A 24,444-nucleotide genomic window follows, 5' to 3' on the forward strand; every position below is an offset into this window, starting at 1 on the left:
GAAAATTTCAACTGGAAAGCTGAAAATATTAGACATTTACTGAAAACGGGGAAGAGAAAGGAACTCATAGGTAACTTTAGTTTATCATGTAGTTGTCATTACTACTCTAGCTGTACTATAGCTGTAATTGATATACATATAGAACTATAAAGTGGTAGATTTAGAATAATTTAGCTATCATATCCCATTACACATGCGTATTCTGAACATGTCATTTGTGTTCTAGAAAAACTATTTTAGAAACATAAATTTTTTTTAATTAGGACTATTTTTTGTATGACTTCACCTGTAAAGGTACATCCATTAGTTTCAATTGGTTCATCTATATCAGACATACAGGGAAACATAAAAGCTCTACTAAAGTTACAATTTTAAAATTCAATATGTCATCATTTTCAGGTCTAAAAGACAGTGCTGGGTCTTATTGGTGGAAAATGGGGAATCATCCCTTTACAGGGATTAAGCTCCATTTCTAACCAAATCCAAAATTGACAGAAACTTGTCACTAGCCCAGGAAAATTTTTGTAAGTTCCAGGCCTCAGGCAGCTGCAATTTGGAAGAGGCCAGGTGAAGGATGCTTGAAACAGTTTGACAATTCTTTTAAGAGTTTGGAATATTAGAAGTAGTCCAAGCGACATTATATTTTCCCATGTTAGGTTCAATAAATGTGTAGTATAACTGTTACTAACAAACTATGTGGAAAAATGTGTCAAGTCTTTGTTTAGATCACTGTATCAGGGGAAATAATAATTGAAAAGGAAAGTGTCATTGTTTCCAAGGATAGAAAGGCGATGTGGTTAAGGTTAGAACTCATTTATGTAGGTCAAAGCTTGTTTTCTTTCTCTTTTCTTCATATCCTTTTCCTCTGGAGAAGATGTAAAAGTAAATGTCTTGCCTCAGTAGACTTTTGTAAATATCTATTTTGAATAACAATATGTTAGAAGTAATGCTATGGCATTCATTTACATCATAAATTCATTTTTTTCTCATGAAAATTTATGTACATGCATGTTTCCTTACATGTGATTATCTTCTTTTCTTTCAAGTCTTTTTCTTCTCTACCATTTCCAACAAAGCAGGGGAAAAAAGTCAGTCTTAGAAGAAGGAGACCGTCAAAGAGTAATAAGCAGCTTTGCTTCACGTGCTATTGAGGCTCACAAGCAGTCTAATATCAATGGATCGTTGAACAATAATCTCCCCAAATCTGCAAGTAACATTACATTTTTATCTGATGAGAACCCACTAACAACTCAGAACCCTTTGTATATAGAAGGTGTTGTTCAAGGTTCACCCAGCTCTTCATTGCTCCTGAAGAGGAAAGATGTTTTAGACAGTCTTTCACCTAGAAGATTAGTCTTGAAAGATGCCCTTTTGGGGTGCCCTTTGGGAGGTATTCACCGTGCATGGACATTACCAATTCGTATTACTAGGAAGCATGTGTCTGATGCTCTAAGTAGGCCAATTATCATGGATCCAGTTCAGTGGCAACAGGAAAGACTCAAAGCAGAGAAGGAAAGAACTGACAATCAGCACAGCAGGGTTGATATTAGCAGTCCAATATTTAAAAAAATTATTGGCACTAAGTTAACTGTAAAAGAGAAGGCAAGACAGTTTGAGCAACAGGCTTTGCAGGAAATGAAACAAGTGAAATCGTATGATATGAAATGTTCACATTCACCAACACACAGCAACTGCCACGAAGAAGGAGAAAATACTCTAGAGTTGTCTCCTGAATGTCTGCTTGCTTCTCCATGCCATCGCTCTCCTCCTTTCTCCTCTTTGACACCTTCTACTGAAGTAGTTGAATTTCAATCACTTGCAGTTCCTTCAGTAATCATCACTCATCATGACTGTCCTGAAGAACTTTCTCCTCCACCAACTCACAAACCACCAACTCCTTCTTTTAGGATAAAGAGCCCAGTTCACCAGAGTTTTCTGGCTGCTCAAACCAAAGTGGAAGTAACAGAAAGCATTCCAGATCCACCCAAAACTCCCCCTCCTCCACCACCCCTGCTGCCACCTCCTCCTCCAACTCCTCCTCCATTGCCACCACAACCTCCATCTCTTCCTACCATTTCTCTAGCCCTCTCCTCCTCATCTAGTCTAAGTACCCAGCACCCTTCCCCTGTAAAGCATACTAAGTCCCCTGCCAAACAGCTACCAGTGTCATCACAGGCCACAGCACCTGAGCCACCACCTCACAGGGAGTTGAAAGGGATTCTCAAAAATATTCACAACTTAGCAGATATTGAAAAATCTGTGGCTAACATGTACAGTCAAATAGACAAAAACCACATTCTACCCAAGCACATATCCAAGCTTAAACCAATTGCAGCATCCGAACTGCCAACTACAGAAACTGTTGCTGAGCACAGCCAGCAGAATGGCAACTTGAGCTGTATAGTTGAGGAACTTGAAAAGCGATTCCCATCCCAGTCCACTGCATTATAAATTGCAGTTGAATTTTTTCTGGTGTATATTTTGCATGACATGGCTATCATAGTACATGTTATCTGCCTCATATGTTCCATAGCTAAAGTACTTCAACACTGATGAAAGAATTCAGACTTTTTTCCTCTTTGCTGTATATTGCTATTTGTTTGTTCCTGATGCTAAACCTCCAGTCCATTTTCTTTGCCTGATCACTTCTAACTTTGTAATGTATAATATTTTTAAAGGTAGTTCTGTGCACTCTGCATTTTACTGTTTTATTATGCTGATTTATTTTCTTTGTATGCTTGCAAAAGATTCATGAGGAAAAGTGTCCCTTTAAAACCAATGAACTATATGTAGCAGATATATGTTGACACTCCTTTATTCTAAACACTCTACATTGTTTTGTCACGAGGGTACTCTAATGTTGTAGGTTATGTCAATAAGCAAGGCAATTATGCTGAAATACTGAAGGCATCTCTTGCTTTACCCATAAAGTGTACATCATGGGAGAACTCTTACTTTTACTGGAAAATGTTGGATGTCACAGAAATGCAAATGATGCTAGAAAACAAACTCCGCAATAACAAGACAAAGTTGTTACAACAATGTATCATGTCATTCTATAGGAGATTGTATAGCATTCTGCTCTGGTGACATGCTTTCATCTCACTGTTGTCCTTGTAGGTTTGATCATGGTTTTTCTGTTTATTTGTCAGTCAACCTTATTGTCCTCCTTTTTGTTATCTACATTATGCCTCCCATTGCTTCCTTTATTCTGAAACTTCATATTGTGGGTCTTCACTTTTGTAAACCATTTAATGTAAAAAGTGATTGTGAATTTTGCTTGTTCATATTAATTAGGTATCTCTTTAATCATATTTTGTGCTAACTTGCTAAATATTGGTAGTTATTTCCACCAATAACATTTTTGCGAAGCTTTGAATGTAATAATCATTCTGATCAGTGTCATAAAGAAAAGGTTTTATAAGTGTCTGTAAAAGATGTATATAGTATGAGTAGCATTAATTTAAATTAAACCCACACTTAAATATTTCGGTTATATTAAATTAGCTTGTCCTTTGAAACAAATAGTAAGTAAAAGGAGGTTTGGCATAAAAAAATGAATGTAAGTTTAGCTCGGTGCTCAGTTTTATTTTTCCTCTTTTGCCAAAATCCTAGATAATCATGTTAAAACTGACACTTTTAATAGAATTAAATGCAGTAGGGTAAGGAGCTGGTACGTAAAGGAAGCTACAATAAAAACTTAAAACCTGTCCATGAGAAAATGTTATCTGTTCTAAGCAGAAACGTAATTATAAGGTACTTAGCTAACTGCCTTGAAATAGCCAGCTTTTCCACGGTATGTGGTTTTCTTTTCTTTTCACTACAGATGGGACAAGTATGGATGTTTCAATCAGAAATTGCTGAAGATAGTTTCTCTTCTTTGTCCCAGAGCCAGACTCTATGAACCTCATCACATAAATTCAGCTGATATATTCTAAATACTCTATGCCTAATATAGTCTCCTTGCATAGTGGGTGAGATTTTAGCTCCAATGCATGTAATGAATAGCAATAATAGCCAAATATGTAGGGAACATGATAATCGATCCATTTTTTGCTGTAACATAAGTTTAATATTTTATAGGAGTCAAGCGTTTTTAATAATTGCATATGGTGCTAAATTCTCAGTGAGTAGTACAACTGCAGCACCAGCAGCAAGTTTCCACTCACAGGAAATCAGACAATAAGTCTGTAAGGCTTAAATCGAAACTAGACGTATACCAGTAATTCAGGATATGTCGCTGGAATAATCCACAACGCTAGGGTGGCCACTGACATATCTCCAGCATATCAGACATTCCAGTCCTACTAGGAATGGCAGGGGAACACCCCTACCTGTGTGGCCCTGCCCTGACAGTGTGTGCAAGGTCACACCAGCAGGGTGGAGCGGTGTGCTCTTCTGAATTGTATCTTCTGTGTGTGATCCTGGATGAAACCACATCTGGCTTTCCATCAGGACCGGACAGGACAAACCAAACAAAAGCAGGACTGTCCAGCTTAAAACTAATTAGTGGCCTGCCTGTACAACATTACAATGCTTTGCATTTGGTCAGATGTGAACGCCGTACTGCAGTAGTGTACCAAGTAGATTTTATAAGCCCTGATTTAGCAAAGACTTATTCAAGTGCTTAACTTTATACACTGAACAGTACAAGTGAAGTCAATGGAACTAGTCGCAGTGCACAAGGTTAAGCCCACATGTGAGTCTTGGCAGGATCAGGGCTATAATTCACTTCTGTGACGTAGATTGTATAGCTAGATATGGCCTGATTTGCAGAAGTCACCCATACATCCCACAGAAGTCAATGGGAGCTACAGCTGCTCAGCATTTTTAAAAGTCTGGCTAATAGTGAATTTCTTCAAAGTTTATTCAACTATAACGTTGTGTGATCTTCCTTAATCTGAATGGTCACCTAACACAGTAGCCTCCTTCTTTTAGTTCAATCAGGTCAGGCTCAAAAGAATCTGTAGGGAAAATGATACCACATTAACTAGTGCTTCACTCACTCGTTGCACTTCCTTCGTCATTATGGAGAACTAATCCTTAATACTAATAAAAGTTTTAATGTTTGGCGTTTTTTTAATTTGTTTTCATTTTCATTAGAGTTAATATCCATGGGCAGCCTTGGTTGGCCAGCCAAGATTTTTGGTACTAGCTGGCAATATACGCCAGTGACTTTGTTACAGTTCCAAAACTGTGCAATGATAAAGTGGCAATCTGGAGCAGTAGGAAGTACAAGTTCTCTCTGTCCCCTCCCATCCTTTTGCCTGTGTTTTCTTATTAGATTATAAAGTCTTTGGGGGCAGGGACTATATCTTACAGTGTGTTTTTACAGCACTTAGTACAAGGGAGGCCCTGTCTGAGTTGAGGCCTCTGTATGCTACTGTAATATACATAGTAATAAATTACTGAAAAGTATCCAAAACAAATTTCAAAGACCTTGAAAATCAAGGTTGTTATTGTTAGTCCCATTAACTTAATTGTCATGCTCCCTGAATTGGTTCTTTAGGATCGACTGTAGACTGGACATGTGGCCTGTATTTGCTATTTTTTGGACCAGCTTGACTGTCTTTAGGATCAATTGAACAAGTGACTTGATTACATAAGTGACTAGCACTTCCTTCACCACCAGATAAAAGACGGTCCACAGTTCATCCAATACTCAAAGCTGGTTTCTGGCTTCATCATTCCCTTAACGCTCACCATGATAAATTTCATTTTTTTCTTATTTAGAACAAAATCTTAAAACACAGAGTTGTTGTTTTTTTTTTAATTTTCAAGTTTTAAGGTAGTTAAATAATAATCAACAGTATGCAATTGGTAGACGATACCAACTGTCTTGCCACTGGCCTTTTGGAGAAAAAAGTGGCTATTTATATTATGTTTAGAAAAATTCTCTCTTGCTAGCTTTGAACTGAGTGAAACTTTTTATTTCAAAAAACAAAAAGTAGATAAAACAATTCTAATATGTATTTACAGTGTTTTGCTGTTGATCTTTCTTTTGCTTTTAATACAAGAATAAATATAAAATATCTTAAAATAAAACATTCAGAAGGATTAAAGTGGATACATAACTGCTGGGAAAGACCATTCAAAAATCCTTCAAATTACATTAGCAATATAGAGCAGTGGAAGGTGTGCCATTTGTGCAAATAACTTCATTTTCACAGTAATCCTTAACTATAAGCACTAGTTATATAAAATAAGTGTTGTGTATGTTTTGGCATTAGCATACATCATCATTCATACTGTTTCCCTTGTTTTTCTTTTTTTACTAAATTGAGGGCATCTGTCAGATTGAAAGCCATGGAAAACAGATGGTACTTTTTATCCAGACATTACTACAGATCCTTCGGGGGAGATTTTTAAAATTATTTAATGGGAATGAAATGTGTAGTTTCACCTTGGACTTTCCTTTTATAATGGAAGCTTATGGTGTAGTGTGAAATACCAAGAGAAATGAAAGCTATTAGAAAGCTTTGCATCTTTTTTGAAAGTGTCAAAGCATTAATAGTAGAGAAACAGTATGAGCACTTCTCAAAAAGCTTGATTATGCAATGTGGGTGCATTCTCAGCAAACTGGATTAAAAAAGTAAATAAGTATTAATTTACTTTCACTACTTGCACTATTAGGGTATGTCTACACTACGGAATAAGGTCGAATTTATAGAAGTCGGTTTTTTAGAAATCGGTTTTATAAATTCGAGTGTGTGTGTCCCCACAGAAAATGCTCTAAGTGCATTAAGTGCATTAACTCGGCGGAGCGCTTCCACAGTACCGAGGCAAGCGTCGACTTCCGGAGCGTTGCACTGTGGGTAGCTATCCCACAGTTCCCGCAGTCTCCGCTGCCCATTGGAATTCTGGGTTGAGATCCCAATGCCTGATGGGGCTAAAACATTGTCGCGGGTGGTTCTGGGTACATATCGTCAGCCTCCCGTTCCCTCCCTCCCCCCGTGAAAGCAAGGGCAGACAATCATTTCGCGCCTTTTTTCCTGAGTTACCTGTGCAGACGCCATACCATGGCAAGCATGGAGCCCGCTCAGGTAACCGTCACCCTATGTCTCCTGGGTGCTGGCAGACGCGGTACGGCATTGCTACACAGTAGCAGCAACCCCTTGCCTTGTGGCAGCAGACGGTACAGTACGACTGGTAGCCGTCATCGTCATGTCTGAGGTGCTCCTGGTCGCCTCTGTGAGGTCGATCAGGAGCACCTGGGCAGACATGGGCACAGGGACTAAATTTGGAGTGACTTGACCAGGTCATTCTCTTTAGTCCTGCAGTCAGTCCTATTGAACCGTCTTATGGTGAGCGGGCAGGCGATACGGACTGCTAGCAGTCGTACTGTACCATCTTCTGCCGAGCAGTCATGAGATGTGGATGGCATGCAGTCCTTCTGCACCGTCTGCTGCCAGCCAAAGATGTAAAAGATAGATGGAGTGGGTCAAAACAAGAAATAGACCAGATTTGTTTTGTACTCTTTTGCTTCCCCCCCTCCCCTGTCTTAGGGGACTCATTCTTCTAGATCACACTGCAGTCACTTACAGAGAAGGTGCAGCGAGGTAAATCTAGCCATGTATCAATCAGAGGCCAGGCTAACCTTCTTGCTCCAATAAGGACAATAACTTAGGTGCACCATTTCTTATTGGAACCCTCCGTGAAGTCCTGCCTGAAATACTCCTTGATGTAAAGCCACCCCCTTTGTTGATTTTAGCTCCCTGAAGCCAACCCTGTAAGCGCCCCTCCCAGCGTCAGAGCAATGGCAAACAATCGGGCATCTGAGAGTGCTGTCCAGAGCAGTCACAATGGAGCGCTCTGATGGGGCTAAAACATTGTCGCGGGTGGTTCTGGGTACGTGTCGTCAGGCCCCCGTTCCCTCCCTCCCTCCGTGAAAGCAAGGGCAGACAATCATTTCGCGCCTTTTTTCCTGAGTTACCTGTGCAGACGCCATACCACAGCAAGCATGGAGCCCGCTCAGGTAACCGTCACCCTATGTCTCCTGGGTGCTGGCAGACGCGGTACGGCTTTGCTGCACAGTAGCAGCAATCCCTTGCCTTCTGGCAGCAGACGGTGCAATACGACTGGTAGTCGTCCTCATCGTGTCCGAGGTGCTCCTGGCCACGTCGGCTGGGAGCGCCTGGGCAGACATGGGCGCAGGGACTAAATTTGGAGTGACTTGACCAGGTCATTCTCTTTAGTCCTGCAGTCAGTCCTATTGAACCGTCTTATGGTGAGCAGGCAGGCGATACGGACTGCTAGCAGTCGTACTGTACCATCTTCTGCCAGGCAGGCAAGAGATGAGGATTGCTAGCAGTCGTATTGCACCATCTTCTGCCAGGCAGGCAAGAGATGGGGATGGCTAGCAGGCGTACTGTACCATCTTCTGCCGAGCAGCCATGAGATGTGGATGGCATGCAGTCCTTCTGCACCGTCTGCTGCCAGCCAAAGATGTAAAAGATAGATGGAGTGGGTCAAAACAAGAAATAGACCAGATTTGTTTTGTACTCATTTGCCTCCTCCCCTGTCTAGGGGACTCATTCCTCTAGGTCACACTGCAGTCACTCACAGAGAAGGTGCAGCGAGGTAAATCTAGCCATGTATCAATCAGAGGCCAGGCTAACCTCCTTGTTCCAATAACAACGATAACTTAGGTGCACCATTTCTTATTGGAACCCTCCGTGCAGTCCTGCCTGAAATACTCCTTGATGTACAGGCACCCCCTTTGTTGATTTTAGCTCCCTGAAGCCAACCCTGTAAGCCGTGTCGTCAGTCGCCCCTCCCTCCGTCAGAGCAACGGCAGACAATCGTTCCGCGCCTTTTTTCTGTGCGGACGCCATACCACGGCAAGCATGGAGCCCGCTCAGCTCACTTTGGCAATTAGGAGCACATTAACCACCACACGCATTATTCAGCAGTATATGCAGCACCAGAACATGGCAACGCGATACCGGGCGAGGAGGCGACGTCAGCGCGGTCCCGTGAGTGATCAGGACATGGACACAGATTTCTCTGAAAGCATGGGCCCAGCCAATGCATGCATCATGGTGCTAATGGGGCAGGTTCATGCTGTGGAACGCCAATTCTGGGCTCGGGAAACAAGCACAGACTGGTGGGACCGCATAGTGTTGCAGGTCTGGGACGATTCCCAGTGGCTACGAAACTTTCGCTTGCGTAAGGGCACTTTCATGGAACTTTGTGACTTGCTTTCCCCTGTCCTGAAGCGCATGAATACCAAGATGAGAGCAGCCCTCACAGTTGAGAAGCGAGTGGCGATAGCCCTGTGGAAGCTTGCAACGCCAGACAGCTACCGGTCAGTTGGGAATCAATTTGGAGTGGGCAAATCTACTGTGGGGGCTGCTGTGATGCAAGTAGCCCACGCAATCAAAGATCTGCTGATATCAAGGGTAGTGACCCTGGGAAATGTGCAGGTCATAGTGGATGGCTTTGCTGCAATGGGATTCCCTAACTGTGGTGGGGCTATAGATGGAACCCATATCCCTATCTTGGCACCGGAGCACCAAGCCGCCGAGTACATAAACCGCAAGGGGTACTTTTCGATAGTGCTGCAAGCTCTGGTGGATCACAAGGGATGTTTCACCAACATCAACGTGGGATGGCCGGGAAAGGTGCATGATGCTCGCATCTTCAGGAACTCTGGTCTGTTTCAAAAGCTGCAGGAAGGGACTTTATTCCCAGACCAGAAAATAACTGTTGGGGATGTTGAAATGCCTATATGTATCCTTGGGGACCCAGCCTACCCCTTAATGCCATGGCTCATGAAGCCGTACACAGGCAGCCTGGACAGTGGTCAGGAGCTGTTCAACTACAGGCTGAGCAAGTGCAGAATGGTGGTAGAATGTGCATTTGGACGTTTAAAGGCGCGCTGGCGCAGTTTATTGACTCGCTTAGACCTCAGCGAAACCAATATTCCCACTGTTATTACTGCTTGCTGTGTGCTCCACAATATCTGTGAGAGTAAGGGGGAGATGTTTATGGCGGGGTGGGAGGTTGAGGCAAATCGCCTGGCTGCTGGTTACGCGCAGCCAGACACCAGGGCGGTTAGAAGAGCACAGGAGGGTGCGGTACGCATCAGAGAAGCTTTGAAAAACAGTTTCATGACTGGCCAGGCTACGGTGTGAAAGTTCTGTTTGTTTCTCCTTGATGAACCCCCCCACCCCTTGGTTCACTCTACTTCCCTGTAAGCTAACCACCCTCCCCTCCTCCCTTTAATCATTGCTTGCAGAGCCAATAAAGTCATTGCTGCTTCACAGTCATGCATTCGTTATTCATTCATCACACAAATAGGGGGATGACTACCAAGGTATCCCAGGAGGGGTGGTGGAGGAGGGAAGGAAAATGCCACACAGCACTTTAAGCACAGCACTTTAAAAGTTTACAACTTTAAAATTTATTGAATGACAGCCTTCTTTTTTTTGGGCAATCCTCTGTGGGGGAGTGGCTGGTTGGCCGGAGGCCTCCCCACCGCGTTCTTGGGCGTCTGGGTGTGGAGGCTATGGAACTTGGGGAGGAGGGCGGTTGGTTACAGAGGGGCTGCAGTGGCAGTCTGTGCTCCAGCTGCCTTTGCTGCAGCTCAACCATACACTGGAGCATACTGGTTTGGTCCTGCAGCAGCCTCAGCATTGAATCCTGCCTCCTCTCATCACGCTGCCGCCACCTTTGAGCTTCAGCCCTGTCTTCAGCCCGCCACTTACTCTCTTCAGCCCGCCACTTACTCTCTTCAGCCCTCCACCTCTCCTCCCGGTCATTTTGTGCTTTCCTGCACTCTGACATTATTTGCCTCCACGCATTCGTCTGTGCTCTGTCAGTGTGGGAGGACAGCATGAGCTCGGAGAACATTTCATCGCGAGTGCGTTTTTTTTTCTTTCTAAGCTTCACTAGCCTCTGGGAAGGAGAAGATCCTGTGATCATTGAAACACATGCAGCTGGTGGAGAAAAAAAAAGGGACAGCGGTATTTAAAAAGACACATTTTATAAAACAGTGGCTACACTCTTTCAGGGTAAACCTTGCTGTTAACATTACATACATAGCACATGTTATTTCGTTACAAGGTCGCATTTTGCCTCCTCCCACCGCGTGATTTTGGTTGAATGCCAGCAAACATACACTGCAATGCTTTGTTCTACAGTGATTCCCCAGTACGTGTTGCTGGCCTGGAGTGGTAAAGTGTCCTACCATGAAGGACGAAATAAGGCTGCCCTCCCCAGAAACCTTTTGCAAAGGCAGAACCGCAAATGCCAGGGCAAAGTAATCCTTTCACATGCTTGCTTTTAAACCATGTATAGCATTTTAAAAGGTACACTCACCAGAGGTCCCTTCTCCGCCTGCTGAGTCCAGGAGGCAGCCTTGGGTGGGTTCGGGGGGTACTGGCTCCAGGTCTAGGGTGAGAAACAGTTCCTGGCTGTCGGGAAAACCGGTTTCTCCGCTTGCTTGCTGTGAGCTATCTACAACCTCCTCATCATCATCTTCTTCGTCCCCAAAACCTACTTCTGTATTGCCTCCATCTCCATTGAAGGAGTCAAACAACACGGCTGGGGTAGTGGTGGCTGAACCCCCTAAAATGGCATGCAGCTCATCATAGAAGCGGCATGTTTGGGGCTCTGACCCAGAGCGGCTGTTCGCCTCTCTGGTTTTCTGGTAGGCTTGCCTCAGCTCCTTCAGTTTCACGCGGCACTGCTTCGGGTCCCTGTTATGGCCTCTGTCCTTCATGCCCTGGGAGATTTTCAGAAAGGTTTTGGCATTTCGAAAACTGGAACGGAGTTCTGATAGCACGGATTCCTCTCCCCAAACAGCGATCAGATCCCGTACCTCCCGTTCAGTCCATGCTGGAGCTCTTTTGCGATTCTGGGACTCCATCATGGTCACCTCTGCTGATGAGCTCTGCATGGTCACCTGCAGCTTGCCACGCTGGCCAAACAGGAAATGAGATTCAAAAGTTCGCGGTTCTTTTCCTGTCTACCTGGCCAGTGCATCTGAGTTGAGAGCGCTGTCCAGAGCGGTCAGAATGGAGCACTCTGGGATAGCTCCCGGAGGCCAATACCATCGAATTGTGTCCACAGTACCCCAAATTCGAGCCGGCAACGTCGATTTAAGCGCTAATCCACTTGTCAGGGGTGGAGTAAGGAAATCGATTTTAAGAGCCCTTTAAGTCGAAATAAAGGGCTTCATTGTGTGGACGGGTGCAGGTTTAAATCGATTTAACGCTGCTAAATTCGACCTAAAGTCCTAGTGTAGACCAGGGCTTAATCTGCAGTGTGTTGACCATGCAAGAGCAATTAAGTTTAATAGGCTTGCTTATCCTTCTTGCAACTCAAGACCTTCAATTTCTAGAGATTGTTGTAGGCTACAAGAAAATCAAATACAGTGTTGCTCAAGTAGTTGTTGGAAAGTTAAAGATCATATTTTGGTGATAAATCTTCATTTCATTACAATCATTTCATTACTTTCTTATCATAGGGACAACTGCAGTAATTTACCCTGATAATCAATAACGTGCTGAATATTAATAGAAAAGCTTTACAGATAGTGTTATTAAAAATTGAGAGTTCATTCTGTTCTTTAGTTTTCTCTCATCTGTAATTAAATGATTTTCCTAGGCTGCTATGTACTAGCTTAAGCTCAACACAATTTTGAGCATTTACCCTCTCTGGATCAAAATATCTTAAACTTTCCTTTTATAGCAATACTGAGATGTAAATGCTGTTCAATATTTTTGCCTAAACCATTTAAGGTTCCTGGAATGAAATGTGAAAGTATAGGAATTGACAGACATAAGAGCATTTTTCCAGTATGAGTGGTTCACTGCATATGAAATAAAAACAGAAAATATTCCAATAAGATCAAAAGCACAAAGCCTGTGGAAAAATAACCATAGATAGTTGAAAGAATATAATGCCCATATAAACACATTGAGGAAATGTTAGGATAGGTATAATTTTAATAATAATGTTATTAGTGGAAATTAACAATAGAAGTTCATGGTCACAATCTAGCAAGCCCTGCATGGGTTCAGAAAGCCCCAAAGATAAAAGCTTAGTGTCTATCAGCTGCAAGAGAGCAAAACCAGGAATTCTGCACCTGCTCTGTGCCACAAGAAAGATCTCTATGGCAGGACTCCACCCTCATGGTGGAAAGAAAGGAAATGGGTGGGCAAGGGATATGGCCAGAGGCACTATGCACAGTGTGTGCTTCCTCTCCCCATCCATATCCTATTCTACCAGTGCACTGACTGTCTGACTTACTGGGACTCTGTATGCAGCTCTAAACAACAAACAGATGCAATACTCTTCCTCAGATATAGTTGTGTAAGTCCAGGCATATATTTTGTCTCAAAAGGCACACTTATTTTGTATTCTTAGATAAATATTTCTTACCATGTTAGTAACATTTCCAAGGACATTCTTTTTCCACCTCACTTCCATGAACATAGTGAATATGAACTACATCTTTACATACTCGTAGAGATGCGTACTAATGATATGTTTTTCTTTTTCTGAATGTAGGCAAGGATATGCACAGCAAGAGGTAAGGGCTACTCCCCACCTATATTATTAAAACAGTGTGATAACAGAGAATGTATAAATTCCTATTTACAGCACTTTTTCTTCAGCTGTTTAAAACGCAGAGAATTGTCTTTTCAAATATTTTTGTTTGATTGAAATCTTAACAATAAATTGAAAAGTTGCATTAATATAAATTAATTTTCTTAAAAGGCTGAAGATTGCTGGGGAAAGCTGGGTCAAACCCATTAATGTCAGGGCCTGCAACAGCAGTGTATCCAGCTCCCTATGCGCTGTACCCCCTTTGGCATCTGCAGAATTGCTACCTTGCTATGATTTGCTCCTTCTGCAGGGCTGCATTCATGTGTCTCCTCCGATGGGGTGAATATAGCAAGTAGTAGGTCTTTGTTTTTTCAATAAAGGCTTTATTTTGCCAAATAAACTCACGAGTAGCACCTTACTATACAAATAATCCCACTGAATTCAGTGGGACTACTTGCCGAGTAAGATGCTACCATCCTTCCTCAAGAAGAGTAGTATCTGCCCCTAAATTACAATGCAATATGTGAGGTGCCTTGTAAATTACAACACTCAAAGTAAGTTATAAATAAGGCCTGTCATTTTCAGTTATTTGTTTCATTTATTTCCTGGGATTTATTTTAAAAAAATGAAAAGGGAAAAATCAGTAATAACTGAAAATAAAGGGCAATGGACAGGGAGCAGGGGTGCTCAGTACTCACAGTAGCTGGGGCAGCTTTCTGCAGCAGTAAGGAGGATCTCAGCTGCCAGGACCCAGCTCTCTGTGGTCTTGCTCCCACATTGCTCTGAGGAGGTAAACGGGGACACGCTGAAGGGCTGGAGTCAGGAGGAAAGTGGAAGGCTACAACCTGTGAGTACTACCCCCGCCCCAGGCATGCCGCACTTCTGACCCTGGCTCTTGTGTGTGGCACCATCTGCTTCCTCTGAAAAAAATTCCTGGATCCCAAAAACATGAAAATCAGCAAAACCTGAATACTGGTGTTTTCAAAAATCCAGCAATTTTTTTTGGGGGGGGGATATCAGTAAATACTGATAAGAAGACAGCAACCACAGAGGAAAATAAAGAGGAAGTGATGATCTTGTGATTAAAACACAGGACTGAAAATCAAGATACCTGAGCTTTCTTATTAGTTCTATCATAGACTTCCTGTGTAACCATGAGAGAGCCTCTGGAAGCCATGTTGGGAGAGGAGTACCGAGTAGTAATGTATAAACCCCTGTACAAAGGCCAGAGGCCACTGCAGGAATCTCAAGATGCCCACAGATTTGCCTTCCACCTACTCTGAAGTTTTTTAACTTGCACAGTGAATTATCTGGCCTTTGGAAATATGTTTAAGATTCGCAAATAATTCAGAATATAATTATCACATGACTGGGAATTAGACTGTACATTAGACAAAAGAAATAACAGACTGTAAATTGATTTTACTGCAATATGTACTTACATGGTGCTCTATATACAATGTAACTAAAAAAGTATTCAATGAGTATTGAAGTATTTTGGCCATTCTGAAATTAAAAATACAGATAGAACGATGTTCGGAGGCTCTCCTTCAAACCTTTCAGTTTCAACATAAATTACTTCTCTACTAACTTGCACTGTCTGATTAATCTTTCTATTTCTAATTATCTTTGTCAGCAACAGCAATTGCTGAGACCCTCTCTTCTCAGACCAGAGGTACTGTTTTTCCTCGTCTTACTATTCTGTAACTTTCAAAGCTGCCTTTACAGTATTTTCTGATCTAAATTTCTATTTTCCAGGTAAATTTTTCTTCACCATTGAAGAAAACATTTATTTTGTAGAAGAAAAAAAAACCCTGAATTTTTTTAACCCATTTATTTAGTTTGATTAAAAATAAGATTTTCTGCCTCAGCACTATCCTCCCTCTTCTTTCAGTCATTACTGTTGACTTCAGCAACACCAACTGCAAAGTTTACTAGCTTTCTTTTCACATTAATAAACAGAATAATGTCATTGCTATCATATTTTTATCTAGTTTCTCTGGTGCCAGTCAGTTGGTCATTATTACTCCTACAGATGAGGTGAGCAAAAATAATGCCTTCCCAAAAATAATAAGAGTGTGGTGTAGGATCTGGATTATATCCTTGATGCTTTAAATTGAAATCACGTAGACATGATATTGCTTCCAGTGTAATCAGCAGAACAACTCCCATTAACTTCAGTAGGAGCAGGAGCAGGTCCTTTGGTTAGATCCTTGGTCCTGATAAATGTGCTTTGCACTGTACTAGTAAAGTAAAGCTGCCTTAAAGCTGGCCAGTATGGCCAGCTGAAGATTCCTCTGGCATATGGGAACCACTGGTGGAGTAAAGCTAATATAGTTGACATAGGTGCTAGGACATAGGTGCTTGGGGAAGGAGCGGGGATGGCATGCCATGGAATTCCAACAGTCCCTGGCAATCATAGCAACTCCCAGGAGCCACTGAAAAGGAAAAAGGAATCTAGAACAGCTCTGAGGGGGGCTGGACTTTATGTGGGGCTGGACTTGCCCCCAGGATCCCTGGTGATCAGGGGAGTACAAAGGTAGCAGACAGCCACCTTCCTCCTCCTCATTCCAGTCCAAGTTCTGATGCCTTTGTTTTCAGAAAGACTCTCTTGTCTACCTTGCAAGACAATAATCTTCTCAGTAGCATCCCAAGGACTGTGAAGATTTTTAAAAGGTTCAATGGTATTTTTGTATGATCTAAACAAAATAATTCCTTCTGATTCAGTACTGCCAATAATAATTGTTAGCAAATCGTGCAGACTGTATCAACAGGAGACGTGTTCTGAAGTAGAGCCTGACAAATTCTGTAAATAAAATTGTCTTCATCTTAGGCTAGGAGTGCTTCTTTAAGAGTTCTATGGAAAGATATGGGGCAGGAAGGCAAGAAATGAAAATTCTTGAGAAAAGTGGCAGTATATTTTTGATGAGTGATTTATGCTGAATAAAGCTATTGTAAAGTATAACTGAAAAAGATGTTTTCCCCCGCAGAAGGATGTGCAACTTTTACACACTAGAGCCTTTGCTAACTGTGAATATTCTAAGGATGTATCATTAAAATAAAGCATTTATTGCACCTGTTGGCCTCAGATTACTGAGGTGCAGACTGTAGTTTCTGACAGTTTTTCTCATCACCACAGAAGCCTTTTGCATTATGATTTCACCATCATCCCAGCTCGGGCATGAGAAAAAAAATAACATGGCCACCTGAGAATGTATTATTGAAATGACAAGTGGTAGTGATAAAAGGCACTCACTGTAGTTCTCGTCTTTTTTTTTCTTGCTTGTACACAATTTGTAATACTCTTTTCTGCATTCCTTATCACCTTCACTATGTGTTTAAGTATTTCCATTCAATCAGTTTTCTCTTTTGGTTTACAGGAGTTGTCTGTGGAATCCGGAATTGATCCAGGCCAAGAATACTATGGGCAAGATTACTACAGTTATGAACATGGGTATGTTTTCAGTTTTCCTATGTAACTTTGCAAATACAGCTTTTCATGCTTAGCATTTTTATTATTTCAGCATTCAGTTTAGAAAATTTCATTTTCTTCAGAATTCTAGAAAAAACTGAGGATTACATTTATCCTCTACCTGCAAGAATTTACACACCATTGAGACATATAGCCTAACCACTTTTCTGCTCCCTATAATAAGTCCTCCCTGAACCCACCATTGGGAAGGTTGAAAAAAAACCATGCTACCTAGGCCAATCTGGTGGTGAGGGAAAAATTCCTTCCCAGGCCCACTAAAAAGGAATGACTAGCACAATGCCCCCTGCAGGTCCTAACCCAACCGGATAGTAGCACCTCGAGGGGAGGGAGGGTGGGTGCTACTGCATGGAGAAAGAGCTTCCAGAACCTTTCGCCCTCACATTCCCAGAAGGTGAGTCAGCACTGCAAAGCTGACCATCACCCACCTTTTTTGCAGCAGTTTGCGACCTCCTTCTACCCTGCCCCCCACCATAAAGCACTAGTTCCTTCCTCCAGCAAGCTTGGACAACGTTCCTTTCCCCCCGCTCTATCGCCCCTGCTTCAGGTGCGGGGCGGTCACTCTCCCAATAAAAACAGGAAACAGAAGTGGGTACCTGGAAGGAGGTACCCAAATCTGGGAACCTTCTGATTAATCCAGGATACCTAATAGCTTTGGCCTGATCCAAAATCTTTTGAAATCTATGAGAGTCTTTCTGTTGATTTCAGTGGGTTTTAAATTATAGTCTTAATATCAACAATTTCTCATATGTAGAAAAATCAAGAGAACAGGGAAACTCTTTCACTTTAGGGTGAGTGTGTGTCTGAGAGAGAGAGAGAGAGAATACAGATAAACATAGACACACACATACATAAACACACAGAATATCTGAAGCCAAAGGTTTCTTTTCCAGGTATGAATTGCCTCAATATGGGAGTCGACGCCGATTGTTATCTCCAACTGGAATGTATGATGAGTATGGTGAAGTGGTTGTGGAAAATGATGGCAGCTATTATTACAGTCCACATGGATCAACAACTGAAGGAGAAGTAAGTGTAATATACTCAGTTGATTTCATTTTGTAATAAGGGAGTGTCTTTTAATCTTTCCAGGTTTTCTTTGCATAATTAATTAGTGCATTATTTTGTGCACACACTAGCTACGCAACTTTGGGCTCTTCAGTCATTGCATTAGCGATCCAATAAAACCTGGTTGAAATTTTCAGTTGTGGTGATTGGTGATATATCAAGAAGAAAGTTGCTTTTCCAAATAGAAAGAAGGTTTTAAGATCATGGTTTTCATGTCATCATCTCCTTTCCTTTTTTAAGAATGACAAAGCTGCTTCTAATTTAAATAGAGCTATTTTCCATTAAATCATGAATTTCTTGTACAGTAAGAAAAATATATAACCTCATATATGATTATATTCCTAAACAATGGTTTATTATATTACTTATATCTGCACTAGTTATACTGAATATAACGGGCTATAATTGATTATCTGCAGATGAACACGACAGTTACTACAATAATTTATCATAATGCTTGGCAATGAGGTGTAAGGAAAATAAATGAAAATGCCCAGTGAATGCTAGAAAAAAATTCATATGAAGTTATATATTTAAATTTAATGTTCAGAAATAGCAGGCCATAGATAGAAAAGAAGCTTTAATGTTTGAGTCAGTCTTTTGTACCACAACTGAGTAAAATCACTGTGAACTAATTGCCCATTCTAGAAGTTAAACTTTTTCTTTCAGTCCCAGAAACTTTGGCAAAAAAACCTATATGATAACAGGTAAGCCGGTTTTGATTCCAGGAAAAATGTTGCATGGTAATATTAACTCTTCATTCCTTCCCACTGAACTATTTTTGGATAGCAAGTTTTCTTTCACATTGTAATTAAGTTCCGTTTTCATAATTGCAGGGGATGAGTCGAGGCAAAGGTCTAAGCCAGAGAGCAGGGCATCAAATAGAAGGTAGAGCTTTAGGTGGTGGGATGGATCTAAGAGATGGTTCTGGAAGAGAACATAGGACCAGCCAGGGGAGAAGGAAACTAAAAGCAGTGATGCAGTTGAGTCGAATATCCGTAAAAGCCCACAAACGAGAAGGAACAACTGAGTCTGCTCATTCTCCATGGAAGAAAGCAAAGATATTTCCAATGGTTCTGCAGAAAGTAAAAGGCAGTAGCAAAGATTCCAATTATGCCAAGCTGATGTCAGCTCGTCCAGTGGACAGTGAAGACAGCATGATTATCAAAGGAAGTTATTTCCAGAAATCAGCAGATGACAGACCTTCAACAACCAGAAAACTAAGTCATGTGCTAAAACACATTAGTGTTTCCAAAAAATTTCAAAAGCATAGCAAATCTCAGAGCTCTGTTAGCAAAAGTTCAGTATCTGCAAGTGAAAAAGGAGGGGAAGACGCTGAAACTCAGAGGGTGAGTGAATCTGAAAGAGATGAAACAAAATCAGGAATTTCAATTAATATCACAGCAGAAAGTGAGCCAGAGGATAGTAATGTTTCTGATGACTATGATAAGAAGAAAAAAAGAAAATCTGCTGCTTCAGATGATGATGAATCATCAGCAAGGAGTAGTATCTCTGCCTCTCAGGCAGATGATAAAGACTATTTGAAAGTGACACTGGACCAAGATGAAACCAATGAAAGTACTGTGGACTCTGATGAAGAGAAGGAGGAAGGTTTACAGGATTCAGAAGATGATCATTCTATATCCAAATCAGATAATGAACAGGATGAATCAGAAGATGACATATCTGAGCACTCTGAAGAGGAAGAAGATGAGGAAGAGTCAAAAAGTGTCCTTTCTCAAGTCTCTCGTTCTCAGAATAAACTCTCTGACAGTGATGCAGATGACTTCCAGTCAAAGGTATCCCCAAATCAGAGTTCCGATAGCAGATCTGAGTATAGTGATTACAATAGCGGAAGAGTTAGTGAAAGAACTAGTATGTCAAGTAAGGGAAGTAAATCTAGAGGAGGAACGAGGGATTCCAGTCACACGTCAGAAGTGATGAATTCTGACAGTGAAGTTAGCTCTAAGGGATCAGTCAGTGAAAGAAACAAAAGTTCTGGAAAGAGTTCTGGATCCAGCTACAAGAACAAAATGTCCACAGTTGGCAGTGAAATAGAAGACACAATAGAGGAGATATCAGAGGAAGATGAAAAATCAGATTTGGAGCAAGATGATACAAGCCCTGATGAGGCAGGTGACAATATAAGTGATAGGACTATGTCTGAAACATCTTCCATCAGTCAAAAAACTACTTCCAGTAAAGAGAGCAAAATAAGAAAATCAGATATTAGTGCTGGAGGTAGCATGGCTGAAAGCACAGAAGAGGTTGATACAGATGCTAAGGATATGGAAGAAACTATCAGTAGGTGTGAATCAAAAAGCCTTGAAAGTGAAAATAGTGTTACTTTCAAAGGCAGCAGAGGGAGAAAGAGGTCAGTGAGTGCCACTTTTTCTAGTAAAACGGATGCTTCCCAAGAATCAGATTTTCAGAGTTCTGATTCCAGTATGAAAACACAGAATCTAAGAAAAAAGATTTCCTCAAAACACAGCGAACTTCAGTCAGATGAGACTCCTGATACTGCTGCATCAGAGTCAGAGACTGCTGCTGACTCCACATCCTTTTAAAAAGAGAGAACAGTAGGTGTACATTTTTCAGTAAGGAATGGTCTTGTTTGCTGTGCCCTCTGCATGGTCTTTCGTGAACACTACCGATCTGATTAAAACATTAGAAACAAAATGACAAAATATCATCCTCTCTACATACTTCAATTACACTGATGTCCATCTTGTTAAGATTAGTAATACAGAAAGCTATGCAGATATCATTTCTCAAGTGAAAATACTCAGATGTAATTCTAAGTGTGTATACATTGATAGAATTTTAATCCAAAACAGGAAGGGATGCACTTTTTCCCCCTCTGTAAATTTTAACCCTATAATAAAAAGGAATTTTATTAGTAGTCCTTTAATTTATCCTTTTTGCACTGTGCAAGTCATGGTGCAAAATATTATTGCATATTACCTTTGCAGGAATGGCTGTCTTGTCACAAACTTCTGCATATAGTAGGCAATTCATCTTGTAATATAATTTATATTTTATTTATGGCATTCAGGCAGCTGCCACAATGAGGAATAGGAATTATCATAGTGATAATCAACATTTAGCACTCATATAGCACTTCACTATATGTTCATTCTGTACAAACGTTTACTAATCTTCATAATAATCCCTTGAATGTAGATATTATCATCTCTATTTTACAGATGGGGAAACTGAGTCAGAGGAAAAGAGGCTTACTCTCTGCAGTCTTGGGCGTCAGTGGCAGTCAGGACTAGAATTCCTAACCTCTGTGCTCATTCCTGTAAATCCTAGATCATCCTGTGTCTAAACATGGCAAAACTTTGGGGTTTAGAGGGTATCAAATAATTCAGGCAGCACATTTGAAAATGGAATCAGATAAACAAGATGTAGAAATTCACAAAAAAAGTTGTATTATTTTCCCCAAAAGTTACTTGTAAAATGGACATTTTTAATGTGCACATATATGACAGTTGCACTCACAGGTTTCAGTTACTAACTGCATTGTACGACTAACTGCATCTTTAATCATTGTAACAATATGGGTGATGTGAAATACTACTTGAGCAATTTCTACAGAGACCAACTTTTTTTTTTTTTTGGCTAATGGCTGTATTTTGTCAACGTCGACATTTTGTATTGCAGGTAGTGCAAGAAAAGTCCAGTTTACCTCAGTTTACCTTTTTGACTTGCTCTCTAAAATTCAATGACCTGGAGCATCTGATGCTGTTCAGAAGAGAAATTATAGTTTTAGAGCTTTACAATTTCAGTTCCATTCAGATTTGGCACGATTGTGAAGAAAGGACTCCAGTTTAAAAGCTCAAGTTGCATTTGTTTTCATACACGAAATTACTGCTGCATGATTCTGTGCCCCACAGAGCTCAAACTCATGCAGCCAACACACTGAATGTTAAAAATGTGTATACACACCCAATCTGTAGGCCCGTTCTTTGATCTTATTGTACTAAAGGCTGCATAGCTCTTTCTCAAACAGTGGATTATGCAGGAGGTTAATTTCATTATAAAAAAGTTCACAATCAGTTCCCACCTAAATTAATGTTAGTTTATAGAACCAAATATGAATCACCTCTCTTGATTCAGTATCTGGATTGTTAGCTACAAAGCTAGTAGGCTGACAAATCTAACAGCAGCTGGAAGTCTCACAAAGGCTACAATTCTGTTACTATAGTACAGACTAGGGCCTGAGCAGGTTTCAGGAGGCCACCAACCAGGGCCAGCATAAGACTTGCTGAGGCCCAGGGCAGAAAGCCGAAGCCCCATCGCATGAGGCTGAAGCCCTAGGGCCCTGAGCCCCACCATCAAGGGCTGAAGCCAAAGCCTAAACAACTTAGCTTTGTGGGTCCCTGTGGTCTACCCACTAAAGTGTGCCCTAGCTTTTATATGTAGAAAAACAGTTGTTGTGGCACAAGTGGGCCATGGAGTTTTTATAGCATGTTGTGGGGGTGGGGGGCTCAGAAAACCCATGCCATAGTAGAAAGAGGAAAAGGTTTGATTCTTTAGTATACGTAAACTTGCTATTAAGTTAAACAATTCTCTTTTGTCAAACTTTTTCTTGGCATCTGTGGTAATGGATACTTCATTCACATGAATGGGAAATTAAGTCAGACTTGTGTTTACTAGCTGTGTGAGACAAACATATTTCTTGCCGGTAGCTGTTATATTTGGCAATATGGAGATTGCCATTGACTGAATTTTGAGCGGGCAATGGCCCATTCCTTCAAATAGAGGCTATATCTTGTGCTAAAGAGCTACTGTTCTGCAACATTTTTTTATTTATAGGGTGAAATCCTGACTCCACTGAAGTCAATGGGAATTTATCCTTGATTTCAGTGGAGTCAGTATTGTACCCCTATTTTTTCCATTCTTCTGTGATATGCCATGTCCGACACGTGCAGGCCTCTGTGAGTGGTGAAAAAATGTGAGGAAAACTAGGATCTGCATTATTAAACATCTCCTTAAGAATATGTGACTCCCACAAACCATTGACTCATAGAATCATAGAATATCAGGGTTGGAAGGGACCCCAGAAGGTCATCTAGTCCAACCCCCTGCTCGAAGCAGGACCAATTCCCAGCTAAATCATCCCAGCCAGGGCTTTGTCAAGCCTGACCTTAAAAACCTCTAAGGAAGGAGATTCTACCACCTCCCTAGGTAACGCATTCCAGTGTTTCACCACCCTCTTAGTGAAAAAGTTTTTCCTAATATCCAATCTAAACCTCCCCCACTGCAACTTGAGACCATTACTCCTCGTTCTGTCATCTGCTACCATTGAGAACAGTCTAGAGCCATCCTCTTTGGAACCCCCTTTCAGGTAGTTGAAAGCAGCTATCAAATCCCCCCTCATTCTTCTCTTCTGCAGGCTAAACAATCCCAGCTCCCTCAGCCTCTCCTCATAAGTCATGTGTTCCAGACCCCTAATCATTTTTGTTGCCCTTCGCTGGACTCTCTCCAATTTATCCACATCCTTCTTGAAGTGTGGGGCCCAAAACTGGACACAGTACTCCAGATGAGGCCTCACCAATGTCGAATAGAGGGGAACGATCACGTCCCTCGATCTGCTCGCTATGCCCCTACTTATACATCCCAAAATGCCATTGGCCTTCTTGGCAACAAGGGCACACTGCTGACTCATATCCAGCTTCTCGTCCACTGTCACCCCTAGGTCCTTTTCCGCAGAACTGCTGCCTAGCCATTCAGTCCCTAGTCTGTAGCTGTGCATTGGGTTCTTCCGTCCTAAGTGCAGGACCCTGCACTTATCCTTATTGAACCTCATCAGATTTCTTTTGGCCCAATCCTTCAATTTGTCTAGGTCCTTCTGTATCCTATCCCTCCCCTCCAGCATATCTACCACTCCTCCCAGTTTAGTATCATCCGCAAATTTGCTGAGAGTGCAATCCACACCATCCTCCAGATCATTTATGAAGATATTGAACAAAACCGGCCCCAGGACGACCCTTGGGGCACTCCACTTGATACCAGCTGCCAACTAGACATGGAGCCATTGATCACTACCCGTTGAGCCCGACAATCTAGCCAGCTTTCTACCCACCTTATAGTGCATTCATCCAGCCCATACTTCCTTAACTTGCTGACAAGAATACTGTGGGAGACCGTGTCAAAAGCTTTGCTAAAGTCAAGAAACAATACATCCACTGCTTTCCCTTCATCCACAGAACCAGTAATCTCATCATAAAAGGCGATTAGATTAGTCAGGCATGACCTTCCCTTGGTGAATCCATGCTGGCTGTTCCTGATCACTTTCCTCTCATGCAAGTGCTTCAGGATTG

The 24,444-nt window shown here is 41.6% G+C and overlaps 1 protein-coding gene across 7 annotated transcripts in view; it reads left to right on the forward strand.

Annotated features, from left to right (window-relative positions):
- PCDH15 (protocadherin related 15) overlaps positions 1-24,444 on the forward strand; it is a 1,356,473-nt gene that overhangs the window by 1,328,100 nt on the left and 3,929 nt on the right. For 2 of the 7 annotated variants that reach the window (XM_048859211.2, XM_048859215.2), the window contains 5 exons: positions 13,519-13,540; positions 15,194-15,232; positions 16,938-17,011; positions 17,941-18,076; positions 18,952-20,694. In XM_048859211.2, the coding sequence (XP_048715168.2) occupies positions 13,519-13,540; positions 15,194-15,232; positions 16,938-17,011; positions 17,941-18,076; positions 18,952-20,682 (2,002 nt within the window). In that variant the 3' untranslated portion in view covers positions 20,683-20,694. Of the gene's footprint in view, positions 1-1,046; positions 4,031-13,518; positions 13,541-15,193; positions 15,233-16,937; positions 17,012-17,940; positions 18,077-18,951; positions 20,695-20,904; positions 20,907-24,444 lie in introns of those variants that run through there. The other 5 variants (XM_075130917.1, XM_048859221.2, XM_075130916.1 and 2 more) reach the window with 3 other exon arrangements.

This window comes from Caretta caretta, chromosome 7, assembly GCF_965140235.1.
Source record: "Caretta caretta isolate rCarCar2 chromosome 7, rCarCar1.hap1, whole genome shotgun sequence".
Lineage (NCBI taxonomy): Eukaryota > Metazoa > Chordata > Testudines > Cheloniidae > Caretta > Caretta caretta.